The sequence below is a fragment of the Wickerhamomyces anomalus genome, assembly GCF_001661255.1.
Source record: "Wickerhamomyces anomalus NRRL Y-366-8 unplaced genomic scaffold WICANscaffold_1, whole genome shotgun sequence".
Lineage (NCBI taxonomy): Eukaryota > Fungi > Ascomycota > Saccharomycetes > Phaffomycetales > Wickerhamomycetaceae > Hansenula > Hansenula anomala.
The window spans coordinates 2,065,007-2,083,647 of NW_017567110.1; the positions used below are offsets into that span (position 1 = coordinate 2,065,007).

Genomic DNA, 18,641 nt, shown 5'->3' on the forward strand with positions numbered 1-18,641 from the left:
AACTAAGCCAAACCTTAACAAAAATACCACTGATGCTTATATATGTACAGGAATCAAAAGAAGTAAAATTTAACCAACTAGAAACGGACTAACCTTGACGTTGTTTGTGTTTTTTGTTGGCTTTGCAGTAGACATAAGTACGTCCCTTTCTTCTCACAATCTTTAGACGGTTAGTAGATGGCCAACAGAGATAGCTTTTATCCAAGTGAAATACTCACATAACATTCATTACAAAATTTTTTGACTGATGTTCTGACTTTGAATCCTCTAGTTAAAGCTGGCTGTATAAATCCAAGAGGGGTTGTTCTAAGGGCATTTAAAGGACGAGCAGTAGCAGCTGTTGTGAAGAGTGAGCGAAACAGGGAATTCATTTTGATAGAAGACTGCCAACTTTCGATAAATTGACCTTCTTCATAAGTACTGTTGATAAATCTATGTTTTTTTTTCAATTGTGTTGAAAAACTTTTGATCCGAGCACTTTTGAAGTAAATTAACAAAATCTCAAGTTGTAGTGATAAAATGTAAAAAATTGATGAAAAAAATATCCCTGATGAATGTCAAAAGCTACTGATTAGCTTGACTCGACTTTTAGGATCAAAATGATTTTTTGGTCCTAAAAAGCTAAGTCTTTGCTCGAATATACCACCCAGAATCTCGAATGGGCCTGCCCGTACCGCTTGTTTCCCTCAAAATGTCAATCGAAAGTTGAAACCAACAACAAATGGCGTAGAAGGTTGAATTACAGAAAACATACATCTCTGACAATTCTTGATTTGTTATACGCTGGTATTGTGCTTTAGCTTCCTCAATTGCTTACTTCAATCAAAAAGAGATTAGTGACTTTTACCATAAAAATGGAGGGCTGGAATGAGGTATGTAATAAGTCTGTGATAAGATCATAACAGAGTACTAACATAGACCAACAGATAACCAGGTCCCCCGTTATAAGGCCACCAAAAAGCCCCAGTACAAAACCTGCAACAGTGTCTTGTACCGTATTTGACGAACAAAGCGATATTGTTTGGGTTGGTGACTCTTCGGTACGTTGAAAACAGAGAATTTGTTGTTTACATTCATGTACTAACTCATTGGATCAGGGGTTCATAGCATCATACACCGGTGATGTCCTCTCACCATATACACGATTCGCTGCTCATAGGAAACCTGTCAAACAGTTATTGTCCCATGTGAAAGGTATCCTGTCAATCGACGAAGATTCCATTAGGTTCACTAATAGAAGAGGGCTGATGATCTTTCAATTATCAAGCAAGGACCACCCAAGTCTTGCAAGAATAGGCACTATGGAATTCATTTCACCAAATGAACTAATGGTCACTGCAGAATCTTCATTGCTTAGACTTGATATTAACAAATCAAAAATCACCCAGGTCATACCGTATAAACATGAGATTGTTTTAATCGCATCAAGTAAGCGTTATATCGCCCTTGGGAGAACAAACGGTATGGTGGATATATTCGATCCAAAATCAAATGGTATTGTGAAAACATTCATTTCAAATTCAGGCTCTTTGTCTGATATTGATTTACAAGAGCATACTTTGGTAACGTGTGGATTCTCTCAGCGTCATGGCTCTTCTGTTCTGGATCCATTGGTTAATGTTTATGATCTTCGAGTTTTGAAACCGCTTTCACCTATTGCTTTCCCAGCCGGTGCTTCTTTTGTGAGACTTCATCCTAAGCTAGCTAGCGTTGCATTCATCGCTTCCAAAACCGGGCAGTTACAAGTGGTGGATATGTTCAACCCTACAGATGTTTCACTTTATCAGATTGATGCTGGACCTATGATTTCCAAGTTTGAACTTTCATCTACAGGTGACTTTTTAGCAATTGTGGACGCATACTCATTACTTCATTTGTGGTCACATAACCCTGAACATTCATCAATGTCATCAAAAGCGCCACTAGAATATGCAACAATGCCAGAACCAACCCCTTCAAAAGTTACAATCGATGAAGATTTCCCTTTGAATACAATCGGGTTGCCATATTACAAAGAAACCCTTTTGTCTGCTTGGCCAACTCAAACAATATTTAGAAGTGCAGGTACGATACCCAAGCCTATTGATTCATCTATCCTCCAAAGTGCACAAATTATAGATGGCATAGCTGTTGCTCCATATGATAGTGAGAAGTATGGCCCAAGAAATTTGGCAAAGAAATATGTTCCAATTATCACAAATTCAGAAGCTGGGAAATTCAAGAGTTCCAAAATTTCTAACTCTCCATCAAAAAAGAACAAAACACAAGAAAACTTATTTGAATTTAAAGAATCGGAAGAATCAAACAGTCCACCCCCAGCTTTCAGAAAACTTGAGATTCTTTATTCTAAATTTGGTGTTGATGATTTTGATTTTGACTCATACAATCAAACCCATTTCACAGGACTTGAAACTCATGTTGACAATTCCTACACAAACTCTTTGCTTCAGCTTTACAGATTTGTACCAGAAATGTTCAACTTTCTACTAGGTAATTTGGCCATTGAAAACCTGGATTCAAATTCAATTATAAGAGAGCTGGGATACTTATATGATATGATGGTGAAATCCTTTGGTCATCACCTAAGACCTACAAACTTTCAACAAACATTTTCGTCTTTACAGGATGCTAACAACTTGGGGTTAATTGAGAAGGAAAATGGAACTATAAGCAGCACAGCGAGGGATATTGGAACAAGAATAAAGCTCTTCAATAAATTTTTGCTTGATAAAATAACAAAAGATGAACTTAAAGAGGTTGCTGAAGTCTCCAGAAGTTTACAGTCATACTCAATCTTCGGTATTGAAGTTGAGAGCACGATACGCTCTTTATATACCGGAGCGATGTCAACAGATACAAGTGTTATTAATACCTTGGATGTGTTTTCACCTTTAGCCAACAGCTTCAGACCATCAATCAAAAATGGATCACAACCTTCAATCTTGTCATATATTGAATCATCGCTGAACACTGTGGAACAAAGAAGTATGCTCAATGAAATGACTGGTCATTATGAAGCAGTTGAAGTCTCTCATACTGTCAAAAGACTTCCACCTGTTCTATCGATAAACTTGCATCTGAAAAATGATGAATTGAAAGGTATAAGAAACAATAGTGACTGGCTAAAACCAACATTTTATACAGCTCCATCAAAAGGAAGATTCACGGTGGTTGAAAATATTACAAACCATGTAATGGCCAATGCGTTTGAAGAGTATTCATTGGTTGGGTTTGTTTGTGAAGTAACGGGTGAACTAGATAAGGACAAACATTTGGTGACATTTGTTCAAACGTATAATGATTTCTTACAAAAGAACGAGTGGTATTTATTCAATGATTTCCTTGTGACGGCCATCCCTCATTCTGAAGTTTTCAATCTTTCTTACTGGTGGAAAACTCCTGTTACTTTGGTTTATAGAAACACCAGAAATCTCCCTCGTTTTGACTATGCTGCTTGGAATAGAGGACTAAATGATGAAATTCTATATAGAGATCATTTTGCTTATGGCACAAGAGAAGGTAAGAAAATTGAATATGAGTTGTTGACTAGAGAGGAAGCTCCAAAACCAGGTACATTAATTGCAATAGATGCAGAGTTTGTGACATTAGAAGAAGAACAATTTGAGATCAAGAGTAATGGTCTTCGGTCAATGTTGAAACCAAGAAAACAGACATTAGCAAGAGTTTCTGTGTTGAGAGGTGACGATGGACCAAAGATGGGTGTTCCATTCATTGACGATTATGTTATTGTGGAAGAAGGCATTCACGATTATTTGACTTCATTCAGTGGTATCGAGCCTGGTGACTTAGACCCTAAAACAAGTGATAAGGCTCTAGTATCAAGGGAAACTGTTTATAGAAAGTTGTGGTTACTATTGAATCTAGGATGTGTGTTTGTTGGTCATGGTTTGACTAATGATTTTAGAACAATTAACCTTAGTGTTCCACAAAGACAGGTACGTGATACAGCTGTTTTCTTCTACAAAGGCCAAAGAATTTTATCGTTGAGATTCTTAGCTTATGTGCTTTTGGAAAAGAGGGTTCAAACAGGTAACCACGATTCTATTGAAGATGCACATACTGCTTTGCTATTATACAAAGAGTATTTGACAATCAAAGAATCTGGAGATTTGGATTATGTTTTGGATGAAATTTACAAAGAAGGACAACTTTTGAAATTCAAGCCACCAGAAGATGATTAATACATATTGGTATAATAGTTCAAGTCTATGAATTATACATAAAATTAAAAAAAAGATAAATATTAGTTTTGTTCGTAAAAATGCAAAACCATGACGACGTGTAAATGTATCATATTTATGAAAAGCAATGTTTAGCTTAGTTTTTGAACGTGTTCTTCTGGCAATCTAATAGCAGCTAAGTCAATTCTTTTGTTCTCTGGTGAGTTGTTAGCTCTATCGACAGCTCTGGTTGAAGGAGCAGCTGGTGATCTCAAAGAATTCCCCATTCCAGAAAACGATGAACTGGTTGTTTGCAGCAATGGTGGTCTTTGTGATTGTGGCACTTGTTGATACTTAAAGCCTATATTTGGTTGATTTGGACGACGATTGCCCGGAGATTCACCTTCAATCCAAAGTTTGAACAGCTTAGCTTGGAAATCGTTGCTTGGAACATGTTTGATATGTTTTGTGTTTGCCAAATTCATTTGACCTGTAGATTGAGGCTTCAGTGGTTTTACCTGAGAGCTGACTCGTTTGACCGATTCAACACATGGGTTTGAAAACCTTCTAACATTAACATACTCTCTCGATACTCTTTCAAAATCACGTCTTAATTGAGGATTGTTTGAATTATTTCCACTAGCAGAAGGCAAATCCAAAAGACTGTTTTCTCTCTGTAACCAAAGTTTTTGCTGTGTTCTAGTCTCAATATTTGAATTATTAGTCCTGAGAAATTGATCGAAATTATTTGGAGTACCAGCCGCAGAATCAAGACGACCCGGATTGCTACCTGATTCTTTGGCTCTGAAAGACATTGCAGAAGACGATTCATTTGATGAATTGTGAGTATTTGGAAGATTGTGAATTGTGAACTGTCGTAGAGAGTTCGATGAGCTTGATGTTGACTTCATATTCCCAAAATTTCCACTTATATGGTCATTTGAATGGATATACTGAAGTGTATCTTTATTATTCCTCTGTCCTATTTGATCATGGACTAATGAATTCATGAACGGCTGATCCCCAAATGCTCTTACAGCTCCTGTTGACTGTGATAAAATCATATTTTGGTAATACTGGGAGAGGCTTTCCTTGTATTGGTTAACATCTTGTGGTTGGTTTGGCTGGGCCGATGCCTTTGACTCTTGACTAGAAGATCCTGCCTTCTCCGACAGGTCATTCAAGTTTAGCTTTGAAGCCTCTGTTTCTATCCTGGTAGGATCCAACTTCAATGAATTTTCAACACTTTCTTGCAGTTTATCAACTTGAACGGGTTCTTCTGCTGGTTCAGAGGAAAATGAAGAGTTTTTAGGAACACTATTGTGGCTAAACTGTGGGGGAGCTTTGTAACTTAATTGAACTTGAGATGGAGCTTCAGGTATGTTTTCTGCTGGTTCATCATCACTAAATTCATCAACTTCCTCCTCTGACTCACTATCATTTTTCTTGTTTGTGCCATCATTCTCATCATCAGAAGAATCTTGCTCTTTATGTAATTCCAAAACAGCTTTCCCTGTACCTCTATGAACAGGTTGATGAGATCTGGTCCTTGTCAGCGGTTGTAGTGATGATAACTTAGTGAAACTCCTATTCTTCCTTCCTAGTGTTCCATCAGTACTCTTAGATCTGTTCAAAGTTGGACGTTGATGAATTTCTTCAATACTAGTTATTCTTCCCAACTTATTCAAATTTCTTCCATAAGAGGCTGATCTGGAATGTGAACGAGCCGAAAATTGTTTCGTCTTTCTTTCTTGTTGTTGCTTCCCGCTAGGCATCTTCCTTTGTTTCTGTTTCTTTTGATTGAGACTTAAACGGGCTCCACAATTATTAATCTGTTTAGCTTCTCTCAGCAGCTTTTCAAACCTTCTTTGACCTAAGTTTTCCCCTTTCTGATACTTGATGAAGCTTCTGGCAATTCTCTCACGGGATAAAGTGCGTTTTCAAGCTATATCTTTGTTGTGTTCAATAAAAAAGACTGTTTTATTCAAATACACTAGAGCGTTGTTTTTGAGCTAGAACTTTTTGCTCAATTTTAACTAGGAGGTTATTGACACGCTCAGATCTATACGCAAAATGGCAGATATCTTTTAAGGAAAATCGCGAATAGAAAAGTGCAATGTCAAACATTTCAGAGAAGGCAAAGCACATTTTAAAATCGTTCAATTATCAGCGCCAGAACAAGCAATTGGTTTAGCATGAATTTATTCGAAGTCTCTAATTTCTATCTGGGAAGGATAGTAGGCGGTGATCAACAGACTGCTCCTAAGAACGAAAACAGCGTGTTGCCAGGTTCCAGAATAAAGGTGCTTCTCCTTGATGAATACACCACACCAATCATATCATTGAATTCAACACAATCAGAGCTACTACAACATGAAATCTATTTGATCAATAGAATTGATAATTTTAACAGGGACAAAATGAGACATCTCAAATGTATCTGCTTTTTGAAACCAACTGAAGAGTCAATCAACTATTTATTGGATGAACTCCGTAATCCAAAATACTCAAGTTATGAATTATATTTCAATAATTTTGTCACAAAGACTCAATTGGAAAGACTTGCTGAAAGTGATGATTTAGAGGTTGTTACAAAAGTTGAAGAAAACTTTCAAGATTATCTAACCATCAATAACGATTTGTTTTCTCTTGAGTTAAAATCACCAAGTCATAGAATTTATGGAGATTCACTCAATTCATGGCATGGTGCTGCTTTCAATAGAACTGTCGAAGGATTAACATCATTGTTATTGTCATTGAAAGTTAGACCTGTGATTAGATATGAAGCTAATAGTAAAATGGCTGCCAAACTATCAAAAGAGTTGATGTATGGAATAGAGAAAACCAATGCTTCTTTGTTTGATTTCAAAATGAAGGATTCACCACCGTTGCTATTGATTTTGGACAGAAAGAATGACCCAATAACACCATTATTAGTGCCATGGACCTTCCAATCTATGGTGCATGAATTGATAGGAATTGAAAATAACACTGTGGATTTGTCAAATACACCAGGTATTACAGATGAATTGAAGAAGATTGTTCTTAGCGCAAAGCAAGATCCGTTTTATGAGGAGTCTATGTTTTTGAACTTTGGTGATTTAAGTGATAAAATTAAAGATTATGTTTTCCAATATAGAAATAAGACGAAGACAAATCGAACTTTGGACACAATTGAAGATATGAAAAGGTTTATTGAAGAATTTCCAGAATTCAAAAAACTATCAGGAAATGTTAGCAAACACATGACTCTAGCTTCTGAGTTGGATAGAAGAATCAATAAACTAAGATTATGGGAAGTTAGTGAACTAGAACAAAATATATCATCACATGATCAACATAATTTAGATCTTTCAGAGATTGAAAAATTGTTATTGAATAAACCAGAAGCAACGGGCAAACCACCATCTCCACCAATTTCAGAAGATTCAAAAGTTAGATTAGTGGCATTATATGCTTTAAGATATGAAACAAATTCAAATAATCAAACTAATAGATTGAAGGAAATTTTGAAGCAACAAGGAGTTCCATTATATAAGATCAATGTTATTGATTATCTGTTAAGACTATGTGGTGTTAGTCAAAGATTGGATGATGAACAAACTATTTTTGACAAGGCTACATCAAATTTAATTACAGGTTTTAAAACAAATCATCAAACAAATAATATTTATATGCAACATATTCCAAGATTGGAAACAATTTTGAGTAAAGCAGCTCGTGGGAAGCTATCTGAAAAGAATTATCCAATATTATCACCATATCAAGGGGTGTATGCTAACTTGGCGACTGAGAAAGCTCAAGATATTATCGTTTTTATAGTTGGTGGTGCAACATACGAAGAAGCTAGAATTGTTGCAGATTTGAATCAAATCAATAAGAATGTTAGAATAATATTAGGGGGTACAGCTATACATAACACTGAAACATTTATTAATGAAATTGAGGACGCTGGTTCAAGATGGCCAAAAACTACACCTGGTGAACGTTTACATTCAAGGGTCAATTAATCATTTTGTATCTCTTCATCATACATGTCTTTTTTTATGACATCACACACTTGTAATGAATTTATCATTTCTCACCTAATTTCCCGTATTTTTCTTCCCATATCAATAACTTTCTTGTCAAACCATCCATTAATTCTAAACTTCCATTATAATTTTCAAATAATTTTTCAATTTTTTCCTTGTGAACATCATCTTCAACATATTTCGTCAGCTCTGATTTATCATCTTGTTCAGTTGCAATATCAACTTGAGTACGACCAATAAATTCTAAAATAGCTGCCACTCTTTTTCTCATCTCGTTCATTGTGGTACGTTGGTTTGGAAGTCTTGGTTTTGTTGGTTTATTGAAATCAATGGTGGAATCTTTATCCTTTTGAGGTGATTTATGGTTTGTTTTGGCCTTTTTTGGACGTTTTTTAGCTTTTGTTGATGTTGATTCTGTATTGGATTCTGACTCTCCGGATACTTTACCAGCTTTAGAAGTTGACGATGGTCTTGAACCATTGTTGTCTGTAGGCCCGTTTTGTTGAATATTTGCATTCCCTGCTGAATCTGGAGCTTCTTCCGATCTTTTCCTTTTAGATGAATTTTTCTTCTCATCTTCATGGTTTTCTTCAAATTCCTTCTTCACACCATCATCTTCCTCATCGTGTGGTTCTTTATCATTTTCATCATTTTCTTCATTTTCTTCTTCTTCGCCATCTACATCATCTTTTCTTGTTTGTCTTCTTCTAGATGACCTTGAACTTCTTGATTGACTCTTTTCATCCTCTTGTTCACTTGTTGTACTTGCATCCTTTTTACTCTCCTCCATCACTCTCTGTATTAGGGCTTCATATCTTGCATCTTCTCTTGAGCTATAAGCACCCCTATCTCTTCTTTTTCTTTGTGCAGCTTCATCAAGGTCCTCTTTCTTTATTTCCTTACTTTGATGATCTTTCCCGTTTGAACTAGTAGTACCAGCACTAGCAGCTCTTCTATTTTTCCGTCTATTTAAAGCAGAAGAAGTCTCTTTTGGTTGTACTGGCAAATACTTTGTCATTTTTCTATCTGGCCTTATAATGATTGTATGAAGTTCAGGTTTGCAAATTTCACACCAGTATTTCTCTGGAACTATATCAGAAATTGAAACACAGTAACCATGTTGCCAGACAGAACATTTTTCACATTGAATGAAGAGACCATTTTCATCAGGAGGATCGGCCTGGCCACATATACAACGAGTTTCTGCTTCTTCATCATCTTCTTCATCTAATTCCTCGTCATATTGTTCTTCCTCCTCCTCCTCCTCCTCTTGTTCTTGACGAGGATTAGTCTTATCTGCGCTTCTTGTGCTTCGTAATGAGGGCATTCTTATCTCTTTGAGTTTGTGTCCGTTGTAAGTCAAATTGGGCTCTGAAGATTTAAAGATCTAGGTGAAATAATAATAAAGTCTTGATCCCTTTGACTTTGGTGGCAATTATGGATAAAACTTGCTGTGTTGATGGGTATTTACATTTCACGTTGTTTTATGGAGTTCAAAAATTGTAGTTCTTGAAAAAGAGAAACTCGGTGAAATTACCATGTAGGGAAACATTCCCAATTTGGAATTATGTGTCCCCGTCCATATGTCTGCCATTCTAAAACGTGCCACCAGCCACGGGTTTCACTGCTCCAAAAACTGTTGGCTCTGGTGGTTTTGTGGGTGATGCGGTTGATGCTGGTGAAGTGATCAAGTGTGTGAGTATTGGCTAGTGGATCACAAGAAACATTTTTTAAAATCATAAGATTTGTAGAATTGAAATAAGTACAGGGTAGAATTGTTCAGATTAAATCCGCATTCGTGGTTCCTTCGGTGGATGCTGAGATGTTGTGATGTTTATACAATCGAAGTTTGGCCGGTGCTTGATCAGTTGATGGATTGACTGAGGATTGTACTACGATGGATCTAATGAACAACACCTTGGCTGAATCCCATCCTGGACTGATCCAGAACAACCTGTCTAGCTTCCTCCAACTCTGTAACCAGTGCTCTTATTCTTTCTCTTCTCGTTGATGGAGACCGGCATCTTCGTTATTGTGCTCATCACCACCATCAACGCTATCTCTTGTATCAAGATTACATAATTCCCACCACCATCAGACGTTGTACAGAGCCAACCTACACGCCTAACTAACGTCATACTACCAGTCTAATCCAGTCTCCAATTCCAGCCTACGCTCACCATGTGTCCTCTGCCCAACACCCCTGATGCTCATATTGGTCTCGTTTGGTGGTGTCAACATGTCTTTTTAGTGCTGAGATTGTAGTTGCGTGGTGGTCACCAGCAGAAAAAAAAATTTCAACAGCAAATTGGGAAAAACCACATCAACAGCTGTGTCAAAAAAATCATATATAAATCATCCATATCACTTGTAATCGTCAAATGTACTCAATCTTAAAACTTTGAAATTTTGTTGATTTTTTCTCATTATACATTAAATACAACTCAATCTTTATCACACAATGGCTTACGAAAACTCAAAAATCGGTTGGTTAGCTTCCTTAAACGTTAGTGAAACTCCTGAATCACAATTACGTCGTACCTCAATCATTGGTACTATTGGTCCAAAAACCAACACTCCAGAAATCTTGGTTAACTTAAGAAAAGCTGGTTTAAATGTTGTTCGTATGAATTTCTCTCATGGTTCTTATGAATACCATCAATCTGTCATTGACAATGCTAGAAAATCTGAAGAATTATACCCAGGTCGTCCATTAGCTATTGCTTTAGATACTAAAGGTCCAGAAATTAGAACTGGTACCACCAGAGGTGATACTGATTACCCAATTCAACCAAACCATGAAATGATCTTCACCACTGATGAAAAATACTTGAAAGAATCTGATGATAAAATCATGTACATTGACTATAAAAACATTACCAAAGTTATTGAAAAAGGTCGTGTTATCTATGTTGATGATGGTGTTTTATCATTTGAAGTTTTAGAAGTTATTGATGAACAAACCATTAAAGTTAAATCCGTCAATGCTGGTAAAATCTCTTCTCATAAAGGTGTTAACTTACCAAACACTGATGTTGATTTACCAGCCTTATCTGAAAAAGATAAAGCTGATTTAAGATTTGGTGTTAAAAACGGTGTCCATATGGTCTTTGCTTCATTCATCAGAACCGGTGATGATATCAAAGTTATCAGAGAAGTTTTAGGTGAAGATGGTAAAGATATTAAAATCATTGCTAAAATTGAAAACCAACAAGGTGTTAACAACTTTGATGATATCTTAAAGGAAACCGATGGTGTTATGGTTGCTAGAGGTGATTTAGGTATTGAAATCCCAGCTGCTCACGTTTTAGTTGTCCAAAAACAATTGATTGCCAAATGTAACTTGGCTGGTAAACCAGTTATCTGTGCTACTCAAATGTTGGAATCCATGACTTACAACCCAAGACCAACCAGAGCTGAAGTTTCTGATGTCGGTAATGCTATCTTAGATGGTGCTGACTGTGTTATGTTGTCTGGTGAAACCGCTAAAGGTAACTACCCAATTGAAGCCGTTACTATGATGCACCACACTGCTTTAATTGCTGAAAAAGCCATTGCTTATGCTCCATTATATGATGAATTAAGAAGATTAACCAAAAGACCAGCTGGTACTGTTGAAACTGTCGCTTTAGCTGCTGTTAACGCTGCTGCTGAAAACAATGCCAAAGCTATTGTTGTCTTGTCCACTTCAGCTACTACTGCTAGATTAGTTTCTAAATACAGACCAGACTTACCAATCATCATGGTCACCAGAAACCCAAGAGCTGCTAGATTCTGTCACTTATACCGTGGTGTTTACCCATTCGTCTATGACAAAGCTCCATTAGAAAACTGGCAAGAAGATGTTGAAAAACGTTTAAGTTCCGGTATTGAAGAAGCTACTGGTTTAGGTATCTTGAACAAAGGTGACAATGTTGTCATCATCCAAGGTTGGACTAAAGGTATTGGTCACTCAAACACTGTCCGTGTTTTAAGTGCTTAAGCTGCTAGTTGTTGTTCATGATCATCATGAGCATCTCACGAAATAAGGGGTTTGGATTTTTATGTTTTTCACGATTTTTTTTTACTTAAAGCTATAAGTATAAAAATATAATGTTATTTATCGTTTCAAAATGAAAGTTATTAATAGACTATAGAATTTACTATTGTACGTAGAGTTTATTAGTCTCACATCTTGTATTTATGATCTTTGCAGTACTTGTTCACATGAGTTTCAAGATCTTCTATAATGTCAACCCACTTCTCACAAATTTGAGCGTCAATGTCTAGCTTTATTAGTAAAGTCATGGCCTCAATCAAGTTCAAACAAAACACCAAATTTTGATTCAACAACGATTCAATATAAGTCTTGTATACTTCTAGATCTTTTGAATGTGGCCCTTTATGCTTTGTATGAAGAATCCACTTTTCAACTAATCCAATAACTTCTCTGGGCCGTTTTCTTTTCTGGAATACAAGTGGTGTAGATAGCTGCTCGAAATGTTCCAAAGACAATTCATCAATTTTGCGAGTATCCGGTTCTTGTTCATTAGCTAAAGCTTTCAAATTTTCTCTGATCTTGGAGAATTCTGTCTTGTTGGCATTTTCATAAGCTTCCCACTCTTCAATAATATTTTCTCTTAAAGATGTTGGTAATTCATTCAATACCTTTTCATCATATTTCTCCAGTTTCATCGGTGATTTCGATGGTGATCTTTTAAACGGAGAAGCTCTATTGGCAGTCTTTTTAGTGGGACTCTTTCTTGGTGAGATGACACGAACATACTCGGGTTGAGAGCCATCAATAGGGAAAACTTGTTGAAGATATGACTTTCTATCTTTTTGTGGAGTTTGTGGATTGAGTGGGATTCTTCTTCTTCTTAATTCTTCTTTCAGCTCCATTTGGATTTCAATAGGTAAAGCATTGAAAACTTCTATGTCAACTTCTTTGGGGATTTCAGGTACAGGTTCATACGATTTTTCTCTTTGATCTCTAATATCTTTCTTTATACTTGAAGGTAATTCTTCCAATATTGACGAATCAACATCGCTTGGAATCAAATATTGGGTGCTTTGCACTTCTTTAACTGTTGTTACCTCGTCTTTGAACGGTGAAGAGTTTTCTAATTTTTGCTTTTTAAACGTTTCAAAATCAACCTTTTTGAATGGTAGGCGTTTTTGGTTTCCTACTTGATCTTTTGAAACTAGTTTTGCAACTGATAATGAAACACCTCTTAGCTCAAATGGATCACAACCAATGTGCCTGAATAACGACCTTGCTTCTGTACCAAACGATCTAAACTCATCTGTTGGAACTCCAAATTTCGAGCTTTTTGACAGCGCATCACATTTACCACAACCCAAGTATTTTGGTGGTTCAATTGGAGCATCCTTAGCCCTTTTAAGTATTTTCAATGTCATCTGAAGAGCGCACATATTCAATTTCGCTAAACGCTCAGACATTTCCTTACCTAGGTTGAACAAAAACGTATCAACCTGTTCAATAGTATCAAATCTAATACCCCAGTTGACATCAATTGAAACACTTTTTCTCATAAATTCTTGAGGATTTTCAGAAATATCAATGGAAGTGTCATCATTTCCTCTAGCATAATCAAACAGTTTGCTACCAGTTTTCATTCCAAAGATCTTTATCAACCTCATCTTGTCTATTTTCAACAAATCATCAACAGTGACCCTATCATTAGTCTCAGTGGAGTGAGGGTAGACCTCTTGAATTAGTTTGTTTTCAATTGCATAACCAGTGCCAGGTAAGTCTCTCACATTAATATCTCTCAAGAAATCAGTTATATCATCATGTAAATAGAATTGACCGTCTGGTTTGGCATGTCTCAATGCTAATTTAGCCAACAGAACGTTATTTGAACATCCAGTACTGACAGAACATTTGGTAATATCGAAAACTTTTGACCGAAGTTCGGAACATAATTTCTCAACACTTTCAACAGATTCAAATTCATCCACTAGAGAAGAAATATCCAATAATGCTTCATCAATAGACACAGGAAAGACACAATCAGGTTTCAAGTCAACCAAAATATTATAAAACTGTTTGGAAATCTTATCATATGTTGGAAAATCATAATCAAGACAAACCAGTTCAGGACATAGTTTTTTTGCTGATCTAACCCACATACCATTCTTAACACCATATTTACGACACACATAATTACAACTTGCAATATCAGCTGAGGAGTTCCCTTTATTTCCACCATGTGAAACACAAACTGGTGTGGTTTTAAAATCAATCTCTGGATGCTTCAAAGCCGACGCTGTTGCAAAGAAACAATCAAAATCAACGTGCATGATGACTTTTATTGATGGCTTTTCTCTTTTTTGTAACTTCTTCTCCTTTGCTTGATTTAGAGCAACAGCTAAGAATTCAGCACGAAGATCTGATTTCCAAGTACTCAAGTGATGAAGTCTTGACTTTGTAAAGAACATTTTCAAGAAATCAGGGTGTTTGGCATCAATAGCTTCATCCATCATGACATCATTGATTGGTTTTGTTTCCTCTTGTGTCAAAGGTAAAATTTCACCATTATCTTCGTTTTGTTCTTGTTCTTCGACTGTTGTATCATCCTCGACTTGTTCTTCGAATGGCAATCTTTTTTGACCATAATCAACCTTGATAACAGAGTAATCACTCCATTTCAGCTTTTTGCCTTGTTCGATACTCTCTGTTACCCATTCAGGTCTTACCACTTTATAATTTCGAAATTCAATCTCTTTTCTAGGTGTTAATCGACTAGCAATAACATGAGTAGCAGCACCTTTCGAACTCAAATGATGAATAAATTTACCACCGTATAGAATAATCAATTTATGTAAAGTTTGGATACCAGGTCTAGTATGCCCATTCACGTGAATTATGCAACCTTCAAAGAGTTTTGGCAATTCTGGGGATAAACCTTGTTCAACACGCCTTTGATGATCCCATGTTAGATATTGATCATCTTCTTCCTGTTGCGCTCTTGATTTAGCTGCAAAGTAAGTACCATAATCTCCAAAAATAATACTATTGTCCTCTTCGTCATTGATCAATTGTTCTTGAGGTTGTGCTAGTTGAAGTTCTCCGGAGGAAGGTTTTGAACTTGACGGTTCTTGAGGTGAATCTGCTTGATCACCGTCACCAACAGCCTGAGAGAGTGTGACTCCGGCAGCATCACCCAAGTCTTCTAAAATAGAAGAATCTAATATGGTTTCTTGTGCAGTTGGGTCCGGTGTCTGTTTTGGTTCTTGAGATTGATTCTTTTGACTTAGTTTATTGATGAATTCAATAAGCTCATTATCGTCCAGCGAAGTAAGAAAGCTTTGGTTTGATATCTGGGATATTTCAGGCTCATCAATATCTTCATTATTCAGTTGTGTGGAGCTCATCTATATTTCATTTTTACCCAGTGTAAAGCAGCTGGTTTGTTGCTTTAACTGAAAGGTAAATATTGGATGGCGTCTAATATTTTTGACGTGTAATTTGCAGTAGTTTCGCGAAGTAAATGTACAGTAACTTAATCGGTCATTTGCGGCCACATACAATAAAAACATGTTTAAAAAAGTATTCGTTCTTCATAAATAAACTATAAAACCAAATAATTCAAGAAAAGTCATCAATCAATAAATATAAATAAATAATAATAAATAAGTACGGTAGCTAGCAAACTAAAGAAACCAAATTTAAAAGTGGAAGCCACAATGTAAACTCTATTATTTAGCTCTACTCTTGACAGCTTTAATCAAGGATTCAACAACTTGTGGGTTCGATAAAGTACTAACATCACCTAGTTGATCCTCTTCACCAGCCAAAATCTTTCTCAAGATTCTTCTCATCAATTTACCAGATCTTGTTTTTGGTAAATCATCAACTAGAATGATTAATTTTGGTGCAGCAAATGGACCAATTTCTTTACGAACAGTCAAAATTAATTCTTTTGAAATTTCAGATTCATTTTCACCTTTAGCTTGTTCTTTTAGTGCAACAAATGCTGCAACAGCTTGTCCAGTTAATTCATCAGCATAACCAACAACAGCTGATTCGGCAACTAATGGATTTTCAATTAATGCAGCTTCAATTTCAGCAGTTGATAATCTATGACCTGAAACATTAACAACATCATCAACACGACCCAAAATCCAGAAGAATCCATCACCATCTCTTGCAGCACCATCACCAGAGAAGAAATAACCTGGATAAGGCTTCAAATAAGTATCCAAGAATCTATCATAGTTTTTCCAAATAGTTCTTGCAATTGAAGGCCATGGAGATTTAATAGCCAAGATACCTTCCACATTAGGACCTTTTAATTCTTCACCAGAAGTTGGATCTAAAATCAAAGGTTCGATACCAAAGAATGGTAATGATGCAGAACCTGGTTTTAGTGGAGTAACACCCGTAATTCCAGAAATTAATTGAGAACCAGATTCAGTCATCCACCAAGTATCCAAGATTGGGATTTCACTTTTACCAATCTTTTCGTAGTACCATTCCCAAACTTCTGCTGCAATAGGTTCACCAACAGAACCTAAAGTTCTTAAAGATGATAAATCATAACCTTCAATATAAGAATCACCAGCTCTTTTCAATAATCTTAAAGCAGTTGGTGCAACGTAAAATTGAGTAATTTTGTATTTTTGAATGATTTCCCAATAACGAGAATAAGATGGATAAGCAGGAGTACCTTCAAAGACAACAGTAGTGGCACCGTTTAATAATGGACCATAAACAACATAAGTATGACCAGTAATCCAACCAATATCACCAGCAGTAAAGAAGATATCTTCTGGATGCACATCAAAGTTGTACTTCAATGTGATTAAAGCACTAAATAAGTAACCTGCAGTTGAATGTTGGATACCTTTTGGTGAACCAGTCGAACCAGAAGTGTACAACAAAAACAATGGGTCTTCAGAATTAACAGGGACAGGAGGGAAATATGGACCATATTTCTTGATTTCTTCATGCCACCAGATATCTCTTTTGTTGTCAAATGGGATATGGTTACCAGTTCTTTTGAAAACAAGAACGTTTCTAACTTGAGGACATGATTTTAAAGCTTCATCAACAATTTTTTTAGTTTCAATAGTTTTAGAACCTCTTTTAGATTCATCTGCAGTGATAACAATCTCAGAATTAGCATCATTGATACGATCTCTTAAAGAAGCTGAACTAAAACCTGCAAAGACAACTGAATGTAAAGCACCGATACGAGTGATTGCTAATAAAGTGACAATAGCTTCAGGAATCATTGGTAAATAAACTGCAACAGTATCACCTTTTTTGACACCTAAACCATCTAAAATACCTGCAACTCTTGAAACTTCTTTTAATAATTCACCATAAGTGATTTGTCTACCTTCATTTGGCTCATCAGCTTCATAGATGATTGCAACTTTATCAGGGTTTTTAAAAGCATGTCTATCAACAGCATTATAAGAAGCATTCAATTGACCATTAACAAACCAAGAAGGAACATCATTATCTTTGAAACCTTGTGGCTCGTTTGGCCATCTAGCCTTGTCAAAAGGTCTGAACCAATCTAAATGTTCTTTAGCCAAATCACCAAAGAAAGTAGCTGGATCTTCGATAGATTGTTGATACAATTTCTTGTACTCATCTAAATTTTTGATGTAAGGTTCACCAGGTCTTTTTCTGTTATTTTTTGGAGGTTGAATAGCTTTGATATTCAACAAATGGGCGTTTTCCAATACTTTTTCAGGCATCTTGAGAGATTCAATTGATTAATTGATTGATGTACTGGTCAATCGGTTTTGTCCATCATTGTGCAAAAGGGAAAAGTTGACTTATATATATGATCATTGGTGGTTAGTATGGCTGAAAGGTTCTAACCTGAGGGCTGCCCCACAAACCGTGAATTTGACATGATCAAGGGCCTATTCCTCTAATTGAGTTTCCTTGTTTTCAACAATTGTTGGATGGTTGGCCTTTGGCGATGCTGTTGGTACCAGATTCCCCTCCAAAAAGTACAAGAAATTTTGTCAATTTTATCGTCCTTTGAAACGAAAAAAGAGTGACATTGCCCGATGCGGAAGTATTCCGCATCGGGAAGTATTTGTGGCTAGTGATCTGTATCTGTGGCTGATGGTCACGTGCAGAACTTGGAGCCTGTGGCTGGTGCCCTTGCCACGCCAAAAATAGAAAACCAATTTTCATCAAAAAAAAAAGTGTTTACGTTTCTTTGACAATACAAAACAATATCATCGTTACTGCCTTCAAATAACACATCCACTCCACTCAACTTCATCATCCACTACCATCTTTAGGAACAACCATCCATATCCATAAGCTGAAAGGAAATAACTTTTTTTGCTGTCTATTCGTTTGTTTCATCACATTCTTCAATCTGAACCGCCCTGTTTTCCAAGGATCCAACAATAATCACTTAACATTGCTAGAAATATAAATATCCAT

General features: G+C 36.2%; 8 protein-coding genes across 8 annotated transcripts; 3 read left to right on the forward strand and 5 right to left on the reverse strand.

Annotated features, from left to right (window-relative positions):
* Positions 1–88: 88 nt before the first annotated feature.
* On the reverse strand, positions 89–371 carry RTC6 (mitochondrial 54S ribosomal protein bL36m; the record flags this gene model as incomplete). The annotated part of the gene is made up of 2 exons (XM_019181368.1): positions 89–160; positions 219–371. The coding sequence occupies 2 exons, from the start codon at positions 369–371 to the stop codon at positions 89–91; spliced, it is 225 nt and encodes a 74-aa protein (XP_019041689.1).
* A 172-nt stretch (positions 372–543) lies between these two features.
* PAN2 (poly(A)-specific ribonuclease) lies at positions 544–4,202 on the forward strand (the record flags this gene model as incomplete). Its single annotated transcript, XM_019180372.1, has 3 exons — positions 544–872; positions 927–1,040; positions 1,098–4,202. The coding sequence occupies exons 1-3, from the start codon at positions 855–857 to the stop codon at positions 4,200–4,202; spliced, it is 3,237 nt and encodes a 1,078-aa protein (XP_019041690.1). The 5' UTR covers positions 544–854.
* A 131-nt stretch (positions 4,203–4,333) lies between these two features.
* TCO89 (Tco89p) lies at positions 4,334–5,956 on the reverse strand (the record flags this gene model as incomplete). The annotated part of the gene is made up of 1 exon (XM_019184425.1): positions 4,334–5,956. The coding sequence occupies one exon, from the start codon at positions 5,954–5,956 to the stop codon at positions 4,334–4,336; it is 1,623 nt and encodes a 540-aa protein (XP_019041691.1).
* Positions 5,957–6,376: 420 nt separating this feature from the next.
* Positions 6,377–8,191, forward strand: VPS45 (Vps45p; the record flags this gene model as incomplete). Its single annotated transcript, XM_019185390.1, has 1 exon — positions 6,377–8,191. The coding sequence occupies one exon, from the start codon at positions 6,377–6,379 to the stop codon at positions 8,189–8,191; it is 1,815 nt and encodes a 604-aa protein (XP_019041692.1).
* Positions 8,192–8,255: 64 nt separating this feature from the next.
* CTI6 (Cti6p) lies at positions 8,256–9,542 on the reverse strand (the record flags this gene model as incomplete). The annotated part of the gene is made up of 1 exon (XM_019184426.1): positions 8,256–9,542. One exon carries the CDS (start codon positions 9,540–9,542, stop codon positions 8,256–8,258), a length of 1,287 nt encoding a protein of 428 aa, XP_019041693.1.
* Positions 9,543–10,505: 963 nt separating this feature from the next.
* WICANDRAFT_88059 (pyruvate kinase) lies at positions 10,506–12,042 on the forward strand (the record flags this gene model as incomplete). Its single annotated transcript, XM_019186136.1, has 1 exon — positions 10,506–12,042. A coding segment is annotated over exon 1 (1,366 nt), but the record flags the coding sequence as incomplete, so codon positions are not given.
* A 985-nt stretch (positions 12,043–13,027) lies between these two features.
* On the reverse strand, positions 13,028–15,280 carry REV1 (deoxycytidyl transferase; the record flags this gene model as incomplete). The annotated part of the gene is made up of 3 exons (XM_019180989.1): positions 13,028–13,178; positions 13,305–14,728; positions 14,804–15,280. Coding segments are annotated over 3 exons (2,052 nt in total), but the record flags the coding sequence as incomplete, so codon positions are not given.
* A 639-nt stretch (positions 15,281–15,919) lies between these two features.
* Positions 15,920–17,932, reverse strand: ACS1 (acetate--CoA ligase 1; the record flags this gene model as incomplete). Its single annotated transcript, XM_019181240.1, has 1 exon — positions 15,920–17,932. One exon carries the CDS (start codon positions 17,930–17,932, stop codon positions 15,920–15,922), a length of 2,013 nt encoding a protein of 670 aa, XP_019041696.1.
* Positions 17,933–18,641: the final 709 nt, after the last annotated feature.